This window comes from Camelus bactrianus, chromosome 16 (assembly GCF_048773025.1).
Source record: "Camelus bactrianus isolate YW-2024 breed Bactrian camel chromosome 16, ASM4877302v1, whole genome shotgun sequence".
Classification (NCBI taxonomy): domain Eukaryota; kingdom Metazoa; phylum Chordata; class Mammalia; order Artiodactyla; family Camelidae; genus Camelus; species Camelus bactrianus.
Window position 1 is genome coordinate 53,583,122 of NC_133554.1, and position 15,325 is coordinate 53,598,446.

General features: G+C 52.7%; 1 protein-coding gene across 2 annotated transcripts in view; it reads right to left on the reverse strand.

Annotated features, from left to right (window-relative positions):
• The window catches only part of SDK2 (sidekick cell adhesion molecule 2), a 250,446-nt gene that overhangs the window by 129,076 nt on the left and 106,045 nt on the right, over positions 1 to 15,325 (reverse strand). For both annotated transcript variants that reach the window (XM_074343607.1, XM_074343606.1), the window contains exon 2: positions 4,179 to 4,338. In XM_074343607.1, coding sequence (XP_074199708.1) covers positions 4,179 to 4,338 — 160 coding nt within the window. The remainder of the gene's footprint in view (positions 1 to 4,178; positions 4,339 to 15,325) is intronic.

The following is a 15,325-nucleotide window of genomic DNA, read 5'->3' on the forward strand; positions in this document are numbered from 1 at the left end:
TTAAAAGGATCCAGGATCTAGTCTGAAGAAGCTCCATTGTCCAACTATGGGTTTCTACAAGCATCAAGATGAATAATGACAGGAATGGATCAAAATATACTGAACACTCAGCCATAAAAAAGAATGAAATCATGCCATTTACAGAAACATGGATGGATCTAGAGATGATCATACTAAGTGAAGTAAGTCAGACAGAGAAAGATAAATATCATATCACTTGTATGTGGAATCTAAAAAAAAAAATGACACACGTGAACTTACTTACAAACCAGTAAAAGATTCACAGACATAGAAAACAAACTTCTGGTTACCAAAGGGGACAGGGTGGGAGGGATAAATCAAGAGTTTGGAATTAGCAGATATACACTACTACATATAAAGTAGATGAACAACAAGGTCCTTCTATATAGCACAGGGAACTATATTCAATAGCTTGAAATCATCTATAATGAAAAAGAATGTATACATATGTGTGTCTGTATAACTGAATCACTATGCCGTACACCAAAAACTAACACAACATTGTAAATCAACTACACTTCAATTAAAAAAAACACCGTGAATAGGAAAAATCATCCATGAATTTATACAGATGCTAAATTATTTTAAAGGGAATGAGAAAGGGAAGATCTTTTTTTACAAAAGAATGCCAACTAATATGAATAAAAGGAATGATAGAAGATCTGCTCGTCACAACTGCCAGGGTCATAACTGATTCAGGTGAGACTCATTGATGGATATTAATCCATAGGGTGGGAGATTCTTGGGGAGGAGAATATTCACACAATCTCAAGTTATCATCCAGAGAGTGGAAGATACCTCAGCACCTTGACAATGGAGAGATCTGGTGAACATCACCTTGACCCGTTGATAAAACCTATCATCACCGATAATGGGGCAAACTGACAGCGGGTGCCTTTAAGGATGAAGTGTTGAGAAGGATGTACATTCACATAATATTCTTGCCAAAAAAGGTGAATGTAATTATGAGAACATAACTGGGCAAATCCACATTAGGGGGCATTCTGCAAAACCGGCTGAACGCGCAAAGATGTTAATGCCGTGAAAGATGGAAAAAACAAGGAAATAATAGATTTAAGGTGTCTAAAGAGTTACGACAGCTAAATCCAACGTGTGCTCCTTGTTTAGATCCTGCATTGAAGAACATCAACAATAATAAAAATGTCCACAAAGGATGTTAGTGGGACGGATGGAGAAATGTGAAAGTGGACTGTGTGTTAGACAGTAGTATTGTATCGAGTGAAATTTCCTCAGTGTGAAAACCGTGCTGTAGTTCTGTAGGAAAACGCCTTGTTCTTAGGAAATTCTACTTTGGGATGAGGTGACATGATGTCTGCAACTAATCCTTAAATAATACAGCCAAAAAAGTGCACGCATGGAGGTAGCAAGAGAGAGTGCAAATGATACTGTTAACTCTTGGTGAAGAGTAAAAGGTACACAGGTGTTTATGGTACTATACTCACATTTTTTTCCAAGATTTGAAAATTTTCAAAATTGAAAGAAAGAAAGAAGGGAAGAGTGCCTGCTGTGAGCCAGGCCCTCACTGGGGGCAGCGGCGGTGAAGTAGACACAGGTGGCTTCTGTCTGCCCCACCAACAAAGCGTCCTGTGGCTGGGAGTAGACACAAGATGCAGGCCTGGCCAATCACAACACTCCATGCTGCTGCCCATTGGGATTGGTCCAGGCTGATCCAAGCTGGGCCAATCAGAATCCTTCCCTGGGACTTTCTACATGAAACTCCCAGGGAAGTTCCTCCTATCTGAAATCATGTGACTGTAAGCCTGTGATTCCTGAACTTCTCAGTATCACTCACGGGGTGAGAATGAAATCTGAACCCAGAGGTGGGCACAGCCGAGCACTCCAGAGGGGATAGGCCCTGGAAGTACCATGTTCTTTGTTCTAAGATCCTGGGAGCCACCAAGGTGCCTGAAACTTTCGCCTCGTTCTGTGGTTTACTGGCAGACGCCCTCAGGAGCAGACCATGAAGAGTTCTGAAGGCCACACTAAGGAGTGCTGACCTTTCCTGGTGGGTACAGCACATTTTCGATTAGGGGAAAATTCTGATTGACTTGTTCTGGGGCACACAGCGGCCGCCAGCCTTCTTTCGGGTGAGGAGACAAGAGGGTGAGTTTCTGAGTGGAAGATCATTTATGTCCCTCTGAATAACTTCCACCCCACCAAGCTCTGAAATGGAATATCTGCCTTCTCCCTGGAACTTTGTTTTCTCGAACTTGCAAGCACAGTTAGCAGAAAGATGCCTAGGATACACATGGGGGAGGCGATGGCAACAAGCTTTCTTCAAAGAGAAACAATGTAGTGAATGGAAAAGAATTCAAGCCCGGTAGTCATCTGACTTGTATCTGAAACCCAACTCAACCGTCTGGCCTTGGGTGTACTGTTCAATCTCTCTAAGCCTCAGTTGGCTCATCTGTAGAATGGAACACAACTGAACCTACTCATAGGATTGCTGGTGACATTAAATGAGATACTGAGGATAACATCTGCCATCCAACAAAGTTCTTTTCATTGCCAGCGGTTATTATTTTCATTATCATCATCAACAGCTGAACCCTGACCACTACCTGGATGCTGCCAGGGACGGGGAGCCGACTGTGTCCTAAGAAAGCCCACTCCATCGCTGGGCAAGTCCGATCCTTAAGCTGAGATAGAATCTGCTTCTGTGTAATGCCCACACTCGCGTCCTTGCAGTTTCAGGCACCGAAAGAATGGCTGTGAGCCAGATAAAGAACCAGCTCTCTTCCTCTGGGGTCCTGCCCCCAGATCCCTGCCAGAAGAAGCCAAGGGCCAGGCAGGAAGTTAGCCTGGTACCACTAGCAGTGTGGTATGCCATCGGCATACATCCTCAAGCATCTGAGCACATCCAGCATCCAGGAGGATGCAGGGGGTCTTCATGGAGACCGTCAAACCTGCCCAGCGTACCAGACAGCATTCAGGAACGACTCTGGGCCCCAACGGAAAACCATCACAGGGAACACTCAGAGAATCCCCTCTGGTCTCCTTGTGGCTTCCTTGAGAACCAAGGCCCAACACGGCCAGCACTGGTGGGGGGGGGGGGGGCTCTTGTTTCCTGGTCCAGGTCTCTCACCATCCACAGAGAGGGGGGATGGTCCTCCTGCCCCAGCCTCTCCTGTTCCCTCCCTTGCCAAAGTGGCCACGTCCACCAGCCAACTAGTCCAGGTTTGGGGCAGAAGGAACCTGGGCGTGGGGGTTGCCCCGAACTCTGGCTTCCCTGCTCCATGAAGAAAAGGATGGTTTTCTGGAAAGGACAGATCCTCAAGCAGTTAAATCCCCCTCCTCTGATTTGCATTCCTGTCCTGGGTGGCAGATTTGTATCAACATCCCCAGGGCAAGCCAATCTTGTTTCCCCAACAAAACCAATTACTGCACATCAGTCCTGGGGATTAATCACCAGGCATAGGGTTGGGAGCCAATAAAAAAGGCCAAGATGGGGAACAGGAGCAGGAGGAAGGGAGAGCTGGGAGGAAGGCTGGAGCCACTCAGCTGCCTCCTGCTCACTCTTCCAGCAGCAAACTTGCCCTTGCTGAGACCCTGTTCTCTCTCCTTTTCCCCACTTGGCAGTGTCCTGTGGGGAAACGGGCCAGCCCAACCCAGCACGCAGTGCAAGGGCACAAGCAGGGATGGGAGAGAAGCCCAAAGGTCTTGCAGGGGAGTCCCACCTCCACGTACCCCCTGAACTGCCCTCCCAAATAGAACCTGTGGTTGCCCTATGCCCCGCCCCTCCGTTGGACCCAGGCCCCTCCAATAGCTCCCCCTAAGAGAGAGCAGGGGTCTTCTCAGTGGGGAGGGGAGGTGGGGATCTGGTCACAGAGACAGCCACAGCCCAGCTGCTGTGCAGTGAGCTCCCCTATCCTCAGTCACCGCCTCTGTCCCGTCCACTGTGGGCCACCCTGTCTGGGCAGCGCTCCCTGGCCCACCACCGAGCCCTCCTCTGCTGAGCTCCGCAGGGCAGGGTCTCCTCACCCTGGGGCAGCTGCCTTAGCCCCCAACGTCGGCCACCCTAGCCTCCAAGACACGCTGGAGTGGGAGCCCCCTTAAACTGCCGCACAGCCCCCTCCCCACCGCCCTGGTACCCCTGGCCCTGGCAGCCGCAGGGAGGGGCGGGGCAGCGCACTTGCCTGTACTCCAGGGAGAACTTGGTCAGCTCCCGGTTGTTGTGAAGCCACTTGAACTCCAGCGGCCAGCTGCCCTCAGCCATGCATGTGAGCACCAGGCGGTTCCCCTCTAGGTGCACCTGCGTCCGCACGGGCTCCGTCTTGAAATAGGGGGCCACGTCATCTGCGGGAAACAGAGACAAAGCCGCTGGTTATCGCTTGCTCACCTGCACGTGGTTGTTCATCTAGAGCCCTGACGCCCCGACGCAGACGGGACAGGTGCAGTGGGTAACCTGCCAAGGTCACGTGGCTGGGAAGGACTTGAACGGAGATCTGTCTGACTTCAGGGTTTGGTATTCAGAGTGAGTTCTTCCCACCTCCGTCTTCTCAGACCATGCCAGGCTCACCAGCTCGGCTGCCACCCCTATGTCAGTGCCTCCATCCCTCCTCCCTCGCAGTCTCCATCCATTCTGTACTCTTTGCTCCTGGATTTCTCCTTCCAGGGCAGCAGGAGGGGAGGGGGCCTTCTGCACCTCAGCCAAAGGAAGTATATATGTCATAAAAGAAACAGGGGCCTGGGACTTTAGACCAACAACTGCTTTGGGGTGGAAAAAGAGGCTTGCTGCCCTCTGGCCTGTGGGAGAAAGGGCAAAAGAGGGGGGTGTGGACAAAAGGATCCAGAGAGATGGAGGAAGGAGACGGGGGCCTCTAAGCCCATGGCTGAGCAGACCTGCCCTTTAGGGGATGCGATGGGCGGGGGTGGGGGTGAGGCAGGGGAGAGCCAGCATCTGGAAATAACATCAAGGGCTAAAGCACCTGCTAAGTTCTCTTCCAGGGGCTTTAAACCAGATGCTTATTTAATCTATACGCAAGCCCACAACCAGACAGGATCATAATCCGCCTTTTAAAGAGGGGTTAGAAGCCTGCCCAGGGTCACACAGCTGGGAGGGGAGGGGCCAGCCCTGCAGGCTGAGCACTTAACCCTGCAACTGACTTGATGAAGGCAGTGTGTGGATGGAGAAGTTGGGTTTAAGGCACGAACACACAGACTCCCAACGTCTGTGCCCCCAAGCCCTTGCATTTGATAGACTGAGAAAGTGAGTTCCTGAAAGCCCCACTCAACGGCTCATCCGGTCAGCATTCACGCCGCAGGGCAAGGGAGTTTGTCATCTGATGCTCACAGCCACACTCCCATTGTTGTGAGGGGTACGACTCAGGGACCCCAAGGCCCCGTGCCGCTAAGGGGGAGTCAGGTTCGGACTCGTCAGATCCAAGTCCAAACACCTTCCACCCATCACACAGAGCCACAGAGGGGTGGGCTGCTGGCAGGCCAGGCATTGGGCATCTGGACCTCCAGCCCAATGGTGGGGGCGGGGTCCTGGCACCACATCCTGTCTGTGCTCACCCTACCACTTCCAGCTGCCTGGGTGTGGACAAGAATTCATCTTTCTGAGTTTCAGTTTCTCCATCAGGAGACACAGGAAGAGAAACAGCCACCTCGATGTCTTAAGGAATAAAGAAGATAGTAATTACGAAAACACTTGTTCTGTGTTTGGCCCAGAGTAAATGTTCTGCAAACACTCCTTTCTTTTTTCAACACCAAAGAGTGGGTGTCCCTGCCAGGGAGGGGGGCTCCACCATCCTCAGTGGTGGCTGATGTCCCAGGGAGCTAACTCTGCCCTAGGAGTCCAGATGGTGAAAATCATAAGACACCATTCTTTTGGCCTAAGATATGGAACAAAGCGAAGAAGACGAAGGCGCACATGTCAGGGACTGGGGCGGGGGTGACTTCAGAAAGGAGAGAACCAAGACAAGGCCCTGCAGGCTGGTCAGCCCACTGTGGGTGGGTGCAGCAGGGCCCCTCCCGCATGAATCTCTGCAGCTTCAGTCAGTGGGGCCGGGACCCCTGCTCCATCCCCTCACCCGAAGATTCAACCAGAATTGGGCATCCTTGGCTTTCAGGTAACGTTTAGCATTTGCGGCAAAGCCTCACTCTGAGCATACCGCAGATGGATAACTCAAGAGAAGCTATAAGGTACATTTGGGGCCCAGGTCAATCGGCCGGGCTGCAGGGCACCCCCACCTCATCTCCAAGGTCCCTCAATCTCAATTTGTGACTGTTGGGGTGGTGAGTCTCCCTTAAACCCCATCCCTGCTGCTGATCCTCTCCGTGGGGGCCACCGGATGGGCAGCCCTGGGGGTGGACTGATGGCGGCTGGAGAGCAGGTGCAGACACGTGCCAAAGGCCCGCCCTGGCCCGCTGTCCCTCCGCAAGTCTCCTCGTGACCGCTGATGTTTCCATCGCGGAGGTGACGCTGCGTACTCGGCACGTCTCTCCATCACTCTTAACAGCTGCTGTGGGAGCACGCTGCCTTTACAAACGGCTGAAAGGGGGCCTCTTTTAGGGTGTGTATGGGGGAGTGGCCACCCCCTCCCCCCGTGCCTTGCTTCTGGGGTCCTAGCACCCCTCTGGAGGCGGCGGAGGGCGGAGAGGTCAGCGGGCACCCGTTTGCCAAGGAAACAGATTCCCCGCCCGGCGAAGGCAGCCAGCTCAGCTCTCAGTTTAACAAATGGGCGCATTCGCACTTCAAAGGCGCATTCATATTCTCCAGCAGCTTTCAAGAGCCCTTTGAATCGCGTTTTTAAAAACCCTCTGTTAGTTCCTGTCATCCCTCGTTTGTTTTAAAACAATAACATTCCCAGCCCCCAGTGATTAAATCCCTTCGATGTGGGCTGACTCCGAGCCAGAACTGTCGGAGGCGCGCACGCGGGCACGCGCACTCTGCACCCACACTCCCGCCTCCCGTAAACGCGCTCGCTGGGCGAGGCGCTCCCACATCCGCGTTTGCCAGTTCATTCCTCAGGCTCTCCCGGGGGCGCCAGTCTGGAGCCGAATGGCTTTTTGCTTGGATGGGTTGATTCCAGAGGCTGCTGGAGATGATGACTTGGGGGAAGAAGAGAAGAGGGGGCTTAGCCTTTCCTGAGGATCCGGTGGGCTCGGAGCCCTGAGCTGGGTGCTGTGCACCCCTCATCCCAAGTTATCCTCACCAGGAGGCCTAGCAGAAGCAAAGGCTCCCCCCCCCCCAAGCCCCGGCAGTAAGGTCACACCCACCTCCCTTTTACTGAAAGGCAAAAGGCCCCTTCCTGTCTGGGTACCAGGACTTGGGAGGGAGACCCTATGCAGGACTCAGAGCGATGGTCCAGCCAGCAGGTTTTCCCTAATGGGCCGGCTGTTGCCCCACAGCAGTGGGGCTGGGAGTGTGTGCACTCCAGGAGCAAAGACTGATGGGAAAAGGATACTGGTGGGAATGGCAGTGTGTGTGTGTCTTTGAGTGTCTGTGTGCATCTGTGTGTATATCTAGGTATGTGTTTCTGTGTGTGAGTGTGTGTCTCTGTGTGTATGTCTATATGAGTATCTGAATGTGTGTGTATCTGTGTCTGTGTGTATCTGTCTGCATGTGCATTTGTGTGTGTGTGTTTATGTGCAAGGACAGATTTCCGTGTCACGAACACACGGGTGGGTAACACAAATCATTGACCTTGGACGAGTTACTTAGACTTTTTGCACCTCAGTCTCCTTAGCTGTGAATTGGGGATACATCTGTTGTGAAACTTAAATTAAAAAACATAAAGTGCCTGGCACATGCTATCGGAGAGACAGCTATTAATATTCTTGATCATATATGCAGGTGGGAAGATTACCCAGAGAGAAGAGTTCATACCCTGTTGGCAGGTACCAGCAGCTCCTTTCAGCCTTAGTTCTAGGATTGTGCAGTACACAACTTGGACTACTGTACTCAGCAGCCCTGTTAGCCATCTTCTCAGTAAGAAAGGGATAATTGAGAATGGAGGACATTGGTAGAGAGAATCAACATTATACTGATGTCATTCTCTTAAACTTTTCCTCACTTTGAAAACACATACCTGAAGGATTTTTTTTAAACTAGACAAAGTGATTTGAAAGTTCACATTTAAAAAACCACCCAAGAATAGCCAAGAAAATTCTGAAAAAGAATGGTAAGCAGAGGAGACTAGCACAGATATTGAACTATATTACAAAGCTGCAATAATTAAAGTTGTGTGTCCTTGTCCAAACAGGCTGATGAAGCAATGGATGAGAGATCCTAGAAATATACCCCCAGTATATACGGGATATTGAAGAGAGGATTAAAGTAGAATTTCAAATCTGTGGGGAAATAGATCGATTATTCAACAAATGGCTTTGGAACAACCAGGAAGTCGTTTGGGGAAAAAATAAAGCTGAATCTCTTCCTCACATTTTACCCCAAAATAAATGCTAGAAGCATCAATTTTTTTAAACAAGAAAAATAAAGTTCTAAAAGAACTAGAAAAAAAGAAAAAAAACCACAGAGGTTTAAAAATACACAATCTTGGCAAAGCAAAGAATTCGCCAAGTATTTTCTAAGTACTATCCAAACTCCAGAAAGTCGTAAAACAGATTGATACCTTGAACTATATAAAAATCTTGCATGGAAAAAACACCCATAAACAAAAAGCAATGAATGACAAACTGGGGGAAAGTATTTGCAACTTCTATCATGGACAAAGAGCTCATTTTCCTGAAGTAAAAAATATTCCTATAAAGCAGTAAGAAAAAAGATGAACAAAGAGAAAAATGGGCAAAGGATATGAACCATTCACAGAAAAGAATTGCAAATAACTCTGAAACATACATAAAGATGCCGAACTTCAGGATAAGAGAAAGGGAAGGCAAATTCAATGAGATACCGTTTGGTTTTTTTTTTTTCCTATCACTTCGGCCAAGATCTGGAAACATTATAAGACCCCAAGCTGCCAGCCTGCGGAGAACCGGGCATCGCACACAATGCTTTGGGGATTGTACCTGGTAAGATATCTAGGCAGAACAATTTGGCAATTCTCTCAGAAGTAAAAATGCCCTCCACACCCCATCCACCAACTCTTCAAGGAATTTCTCCACCACACACACACCTGTGCATGGGTGAAGTGACAGCATTTCAAAGCCACACTGTGTTTTGTAACAGCAAAAGCCTGGAATTGAACTGAATGTCTGTCAAGAGGGCGCTGGTTAAAGAAATGATTGCACCACCAAACAATAGAATTCTCCACAGCAGAAGGCTCTGGAACACATTTTGAGACCTACTGTTAAGTGAAAAAGCAAGGTGCAGAACAGGGTGTGTAATCGGCTATCACTTGTGCACAGGTTTTTTTCTTTTTTTCCTTCAAGGACAAAAATAGATTTGCTTTGTACAGGCATAGGTTTTTTCTAGGGGGCTCACATAAGAAACTGGGCTCAGTGATGCTTTAGGGAGGAGAAGTGGGCGGCCCGGGGCTCAGGCAGGGAGAAGACTCACTTTTTACTCTATGCCTTTTTGTCACTTTTATGTGATGCCCCGTAAGTATGGATTCCTTATAGTCAGATACGTGCACGCATGTGCAAACACGTATGTGAGCAGGCAGGGTGAATCACGGGCAGCCCCGCTGGCGACATGGGAAAGGACTGGCCGTCTGTGTGCATGGGACACAGGGGTGTGGCGTGGCTGGGGGTCCCTGACCACCAGAGCCTGAGCTTCTTGAAGGAAAAGCCGCCTTCAGGGATGGACAAGAGCCCTCAGTCCTGGGCTTCCTTCTTATTTCACAGAATGGGCAAGTGCCTTTCCCTCCGTATTCCCACTAAATACCCCCATTGTCATCCTTCTCCTCCAGGCTCAATGGCCCCACACAGAAGCGTATCTCAACTTCAACCTCTCCCCCTCTCCCCTTCAGCCCCCAGCACAATAATGTCATCTTTCTCTGGAGAGCCCCCATCTCTCCTGGGATTTGCCTTCCCAGTCAGCCCAGGCCTGGGAACCGCACTCCCCTGGAGCCAGATGCTCACTGGCTGGGGGTGCCAGCCAGGGTGAAGACCTCCACCCACCACCTAATTGGCCAAAAGGTGTCCATGTGCCCTCCAGAGCCAGTGTCACAGAGCACAGGGTCTGGTCCAGTCCCCATCCCAGCTCTGAAACACCCCAAAGTCTCCCCCTTTTAGTGTTCCCTTTTGGGTGCCCAGGAGCTGCTGCACCACCGGGAGTGCCTCTGGAAAGCGTGGGAAGGCGGTCGAGGTTGGGATGCTTGCAAACTTCTCACCTCACCATCCCCTGGCTCTGCACCGTCACCTTTGTCCTGGATTGACCTCTGCAGCTCCCTAACTGGTTCCCTTCCTGGAGCTGACTGGTGGCCACAGACCTGAGCAGGCTGCGCCCCCGGGCAGAGGAAGTAGGGGACCTGGGCAGACCCCTCTCAACAAGCCCCACTTCTCCCTATGCTTCTATTCTTGCGGGCTTTATTTCATAATGACTTCTGGGACTTTCCACAGGTGAAGGGCTTTACGTCTGTCTTCTTAGTTGACCATCACAAGAACTTCTCAAGGAAGGTGCGATTCTACAGATGAGAAAGCTGACAGTCGGGAAGGTTCCACCATGTGAACTGCTACAAAGACGTAAACCCAGACCTGGCAGATTTCAAAGTTTCAGATCATTCCATGGGTGACAAGGGGCTTCCCTCAGCTGTCCCAGCTTCACGCCCCGACCTGTGGCCTCATGGGTGGTAAGTGAGGGCTGGTGGCCTCTCTCAGGACTTTGAAGCCACAAGCAGGGGCCACGTGGGTTGTGTGGCAGGGGTATTTGTACCCCAGCTTCCAATGTCACAGCCCAGAACTAGATCCCAGCGCAAGGGTGGCACAGGCGGGCTGGCTGGGCATGAGCCTTGCGCGTGTTGGAAGGATGATGGAGCAGAACCTCCCAGGGGAGACTGGTTCACCTAAAGGAGGGAATTTCGGGGGACGGGCTCGTCGGGTGCAGGGAGAGGAGCCTGGGAGTAAGGGAGGCCAGAGAAGTCAGAAGATGAACAGATGTGGGCGGGAGGGGCCAAGTAAAATGAGGCAGGGGTCCAAGCCCCAGGAGCTTCTTGGGAAGGAGAGGATGACCCGGGGTCCCCATCCCACAGCTCTGCTCACCGCTTAAAGCCCCCAGGTGCCACCTTTTCCCAGGCGTCTGGTTTGAAGGTCCCCATGGGAGAAGAGAAACTGGGTTTCAGTTCCAGTTCCTGCGACAACAAAAGTTTGATCAGGAGAAGAGGGACCTCCGGAGCCTTGTCCATCAGTGGAAGAGATTCCAGCCCCCGCCCCAGAGGCTGCTGGAAGGACCAAGTTCAGAGCACAGTGCTTGGCACCTCCGGGATGCTTGTTCTGCCATGCGGACCTTTGGAGGTGATCAGATGGGGAGGAGATGGGGAAATGGGGACAAGGGGCACTAACCACACCCTACCATTCCCCGTAACTTGGAGCCACCCCCTTACGGAGGAGCGTAGTCTCCTGAATGTCCCAATCTGAGTCTTCCAAATTCAGCTGCCTCACAGCCACGCCAAGCGAGCTGAAGGACCAAGTCTTGCTTAGGGATGGCTTGTAGACAGATCCCTGAGCAAAGGCTCAGGCCCAGAGTAGGGACAACTGGAGATGAAGGAGGTTTTGCATAATGCCATCGATTCCTCTTCCTCCAGAACCCAAGTCAGGGAGATGCTAAGTCTGGGAGCTGCCTGGGCAGGGGCTCAGGAATAGGGAGCAGGGAGCAGGGACCAGGAAGAGCTCCCATGCATGGGCCTGTTTGAGTCCCCCACCCCCGTCCCCAGAAGAAATGCTCTGGGAGCACACACAGCCGGCAGGTGCTAGCAGGCAGAGGACCCCGGCTCCCCAGCTGGTCCTCTCCCCCACCACCTGCATGCCTAACATGGTCTGCCTGCTCCTCCTGCCCCACCAGGCATCCAGGGCATTGCAGCCCCCTAGCCCCTTAGTCCCTCCCCTCCGGCTTCTGCCTCTCCCCCAAATGAGATGCTAATTTATACCCCTTCCCTGTCTCCTGGCAGATGCCTGGCCCAGCTCAGCCCCAGTGCTGCCTGCATGCCAAGTGCTTCATTAGCCAGGGAAGAAGGCTCTCGCCCTCCTTCATCTAATCCTCGCCAGTGACCTTCAGGAACCAGGCACCTTCCGATGTCGAGGGCCTGGGAGGGCGCGACAGTCAATTATGCCTCGACCTCTACAGCTGCTGCCAAATGGATTTCTTGCTTGGAAAAACGTGTTCAAAAAGCATCTAATGGAACAGATCATCAATCTGTTTGAATACACATCTAATCTGATTAGGAGGGACCTAGCCACCAGGGTAGCCAGTGCAACAGAGCCCCACATATGGCCCTGGAGGACGCTCAGTGAGCAGGGCGGGGCGGGGCGGAGCGGCCCAGACTAGGGAAGGAGGGGTGTGTGTTCCAAGCCCTAACCCCAGCCAGCTTGGCCCACTGTACACCCAGCCAGAAAGTCACAGCCCTGCCTGTTGTCCCTTCAAGGCTCAAGTGTGTGCTCTGTAACATTTCCCGAGGTCCAACTCCACCGCCCTGGAACTTTTAGAGTTGCCTCCCTGATGGCACACAGGACGCACACCAGAGCCGCATGGTGACCCCTACGCTCATGTGTCATCCGAGGGAAGATGGGGACGGGGTCCCCTCACCTCCCTGACCCCAGAGCTTGGCAGCGAGTCTGGCATGCAGGACGGCCCAGAGCCATGAATGAAAAAGCAGACAAGTAAACTAAACTTGCTGTTGAACTTGGCCTGGTCACCTCCCTCTTGAGAGCTGACATTCCTCTAAATTCCCTGCCAGCTCTGCAAGCTCCGAGTGGTAACGCGGGTTATGACCGGGGGCCCTGGAGGGGGGTTACTGGGATTTGAATCTTGGCTTGGCTACACACCAGCTATGTGACCCTGGACATCTCTCTGTAACCCCTCCACATCTCAGTGTCCTCCGTGGAGAAATGGGGTAATAGTAGCGCCTCCCTCCTATGGACAGGGACAAGTGGTCTGGCAGCACCCGGCACAGCCTGAACCGCACAGGTACATTATGCCAAAGAATCCCCAGCCTTGCGTGGAAAAAAGATGGTTCTCATTTCTGATGGGTTTATTTCGCAGTTAACAGAGGGGAAGGGGGCCCTGTCATACATTTCAGCTGGAGGGTTCAGAGATTAAACTTACACCATTGATTAGAATGCTTTTGCCTAACGGTGTTATTATCATTTTAGTGTATTCAGATTCATTGGAGCCATAAAAGTGGCGATAATAAAATTTTCACTAACACCTGGAACCCCTCCCAGGAAGCTCCATCATGCCCTGCCGATGACACCCATCTTCCCCTCTGTGACCGTGAGGCGGGTCGCCTGCTTGGAGCAATTCTCCAGTTTCACAGCTGGGACGTGAGATCCCCAGAGATGAAGGGGTTGCCAAAGCTCAGCTTTGGGGGTCAGTTGGCTGGCCGGGCTTCAGGGGCTCCACCGAGACCTGTCCCACCTGGCATCTGTCACTCCCCCAGGTGATTCTCTTGAAGATTCCTCGGCAGGTGAGCTCTCTCCATCACAAGGGTACCACTCTCAGCCTGGCCCCAAAGCTCTGGTGATGGAGAGACATCTGCCTCCCACAGGCCTAGAGAAGCCGAGAGCAAAGGCTGGTGGGCTCAGGGATGCTTCCGAGAACCCACAGCGTGGGGGTCCCCAGTGTCTACCTTGGCCAAGGACGGCCCCACCAGACACAGGGCATGGAAGGGACGTGCTGAGAGCAGTGGACAGTGGTCCCAAGGGTAACCCCCTTTTCTACCACTTTCCTACCCTTGAGGAAAGCCATGACCTCAAGGAAGACAGTGCACTGGGCCTGAGGACGGGGAGACAAAAAGTGAGGGAAGGTGGGGGCTGGTGGAAGGTCTCACTCAGCATCAGCACCGACTTCCTAACACTCATGAGAAGGGGCTGGGCTGGACACCCGGAATGCTGGGGGCCTCACCACCCCCAGATGGGCGTCTTCCACCGGTGGCTTCCTCCTGCCTCCCTTTCCCTCGCATCAGTGCAGCCCTGGGAGATGGGAAGGAAAGAGGAAGTATTTGCTGAAGGTCTAATGCCTGCCCATCTCCCTGTGTTTTCTCATTTAATCCTCCCGGCCACCTCCAGGGAGAGTCATCATCCCTGCCCTTTGAGTTCTCGCATCTGAAGCTCAGGGAAGAAGGGCATGAGGTGACCCGAGAATCAGAGCTGGGTTTTGAACCCAAGACCCCCTGCCCTCCTGCCAGGCCTCTGATCTCCCCCGAGGTCAGCGGTCAGCGCAGCCGCAACCTGGATCACAGGAAAGGAGTCTTCGGATGGGCCTGGCGGGAGGGGGAGCCCCAGCACCGAGCCCGCCTTCACGCAGAGGCTGAGAGATGGAACCTGCCGCCGGGAAGAGCACACATTCATCAGGCTGGTGACCCCGGTGTACTGGCGCTTTGTGGCGTGTAACAAAGACTGCCGAGCAGAAAATTGGAGTTCAATTTGCCGTCCGTCCCGTGCAGCGCTCAGCCCATTCCAGTCCCTGGCAGGCACCTCTGTGCTTCATCATAAATAATAACACCACGCGGCTAGATGGCCCTTTCCGCAGTTACAGGCCCCGAGCAATTTACAAGCTGGATTATACACAGAGGCCTGCACACGCCCGCCTGCCGGCAGCGCGCGCATCCCCTCCCCAGACACTTGCACGGGCACACGGGCCACCCTCCCTTCCTGCTGCCACCCACCTGGGAGTCGGGCCCAATCTGGAGGGAAACAGCCCTCCTGCAGCCCTGATGCCCGATGCCGGCTCAGCTCCTGCCCCGACCGCCCTCCTTGTCTCCTTTACTGGTCCTGGTCGTCAGCAGAAAGCCCGCAGGCCTGGCAGACAGAGACCAAGTTCTCGCTGCCTCTGCTGGACCAAGTGCACGTGCCACTGTCTCTCTCTTTCCTCCTGTTTTAGAAAGACATTCTGGATCTCCTCCGAGGACCTCTGTCATCACACAAAACCCAGTTTCTCCCCTCTGAACATCTCAGGGGAAGGTAGTAACTGAGACCCACCACTGCAACCTCCTATGCAACAGATGAGATGCCCGGGGGTCCCCCATGAGCTGCTGCGCAGAGACCGAGCCCAGGGCTCCGGCGCCCGTTCACTGCCCCGGAGAGCCCACCTGAGGGTCGGGGCAGACTGGGCGGCTTCCTCTGAGCAGGCCTGGAGACCTTCCAGCAGGCAGGGGCTTCGGGGCAGAGGACACAGGGGGCTTCCAGTTACATTTCTCCCTCTTCCCATCTAAAAGGAGAG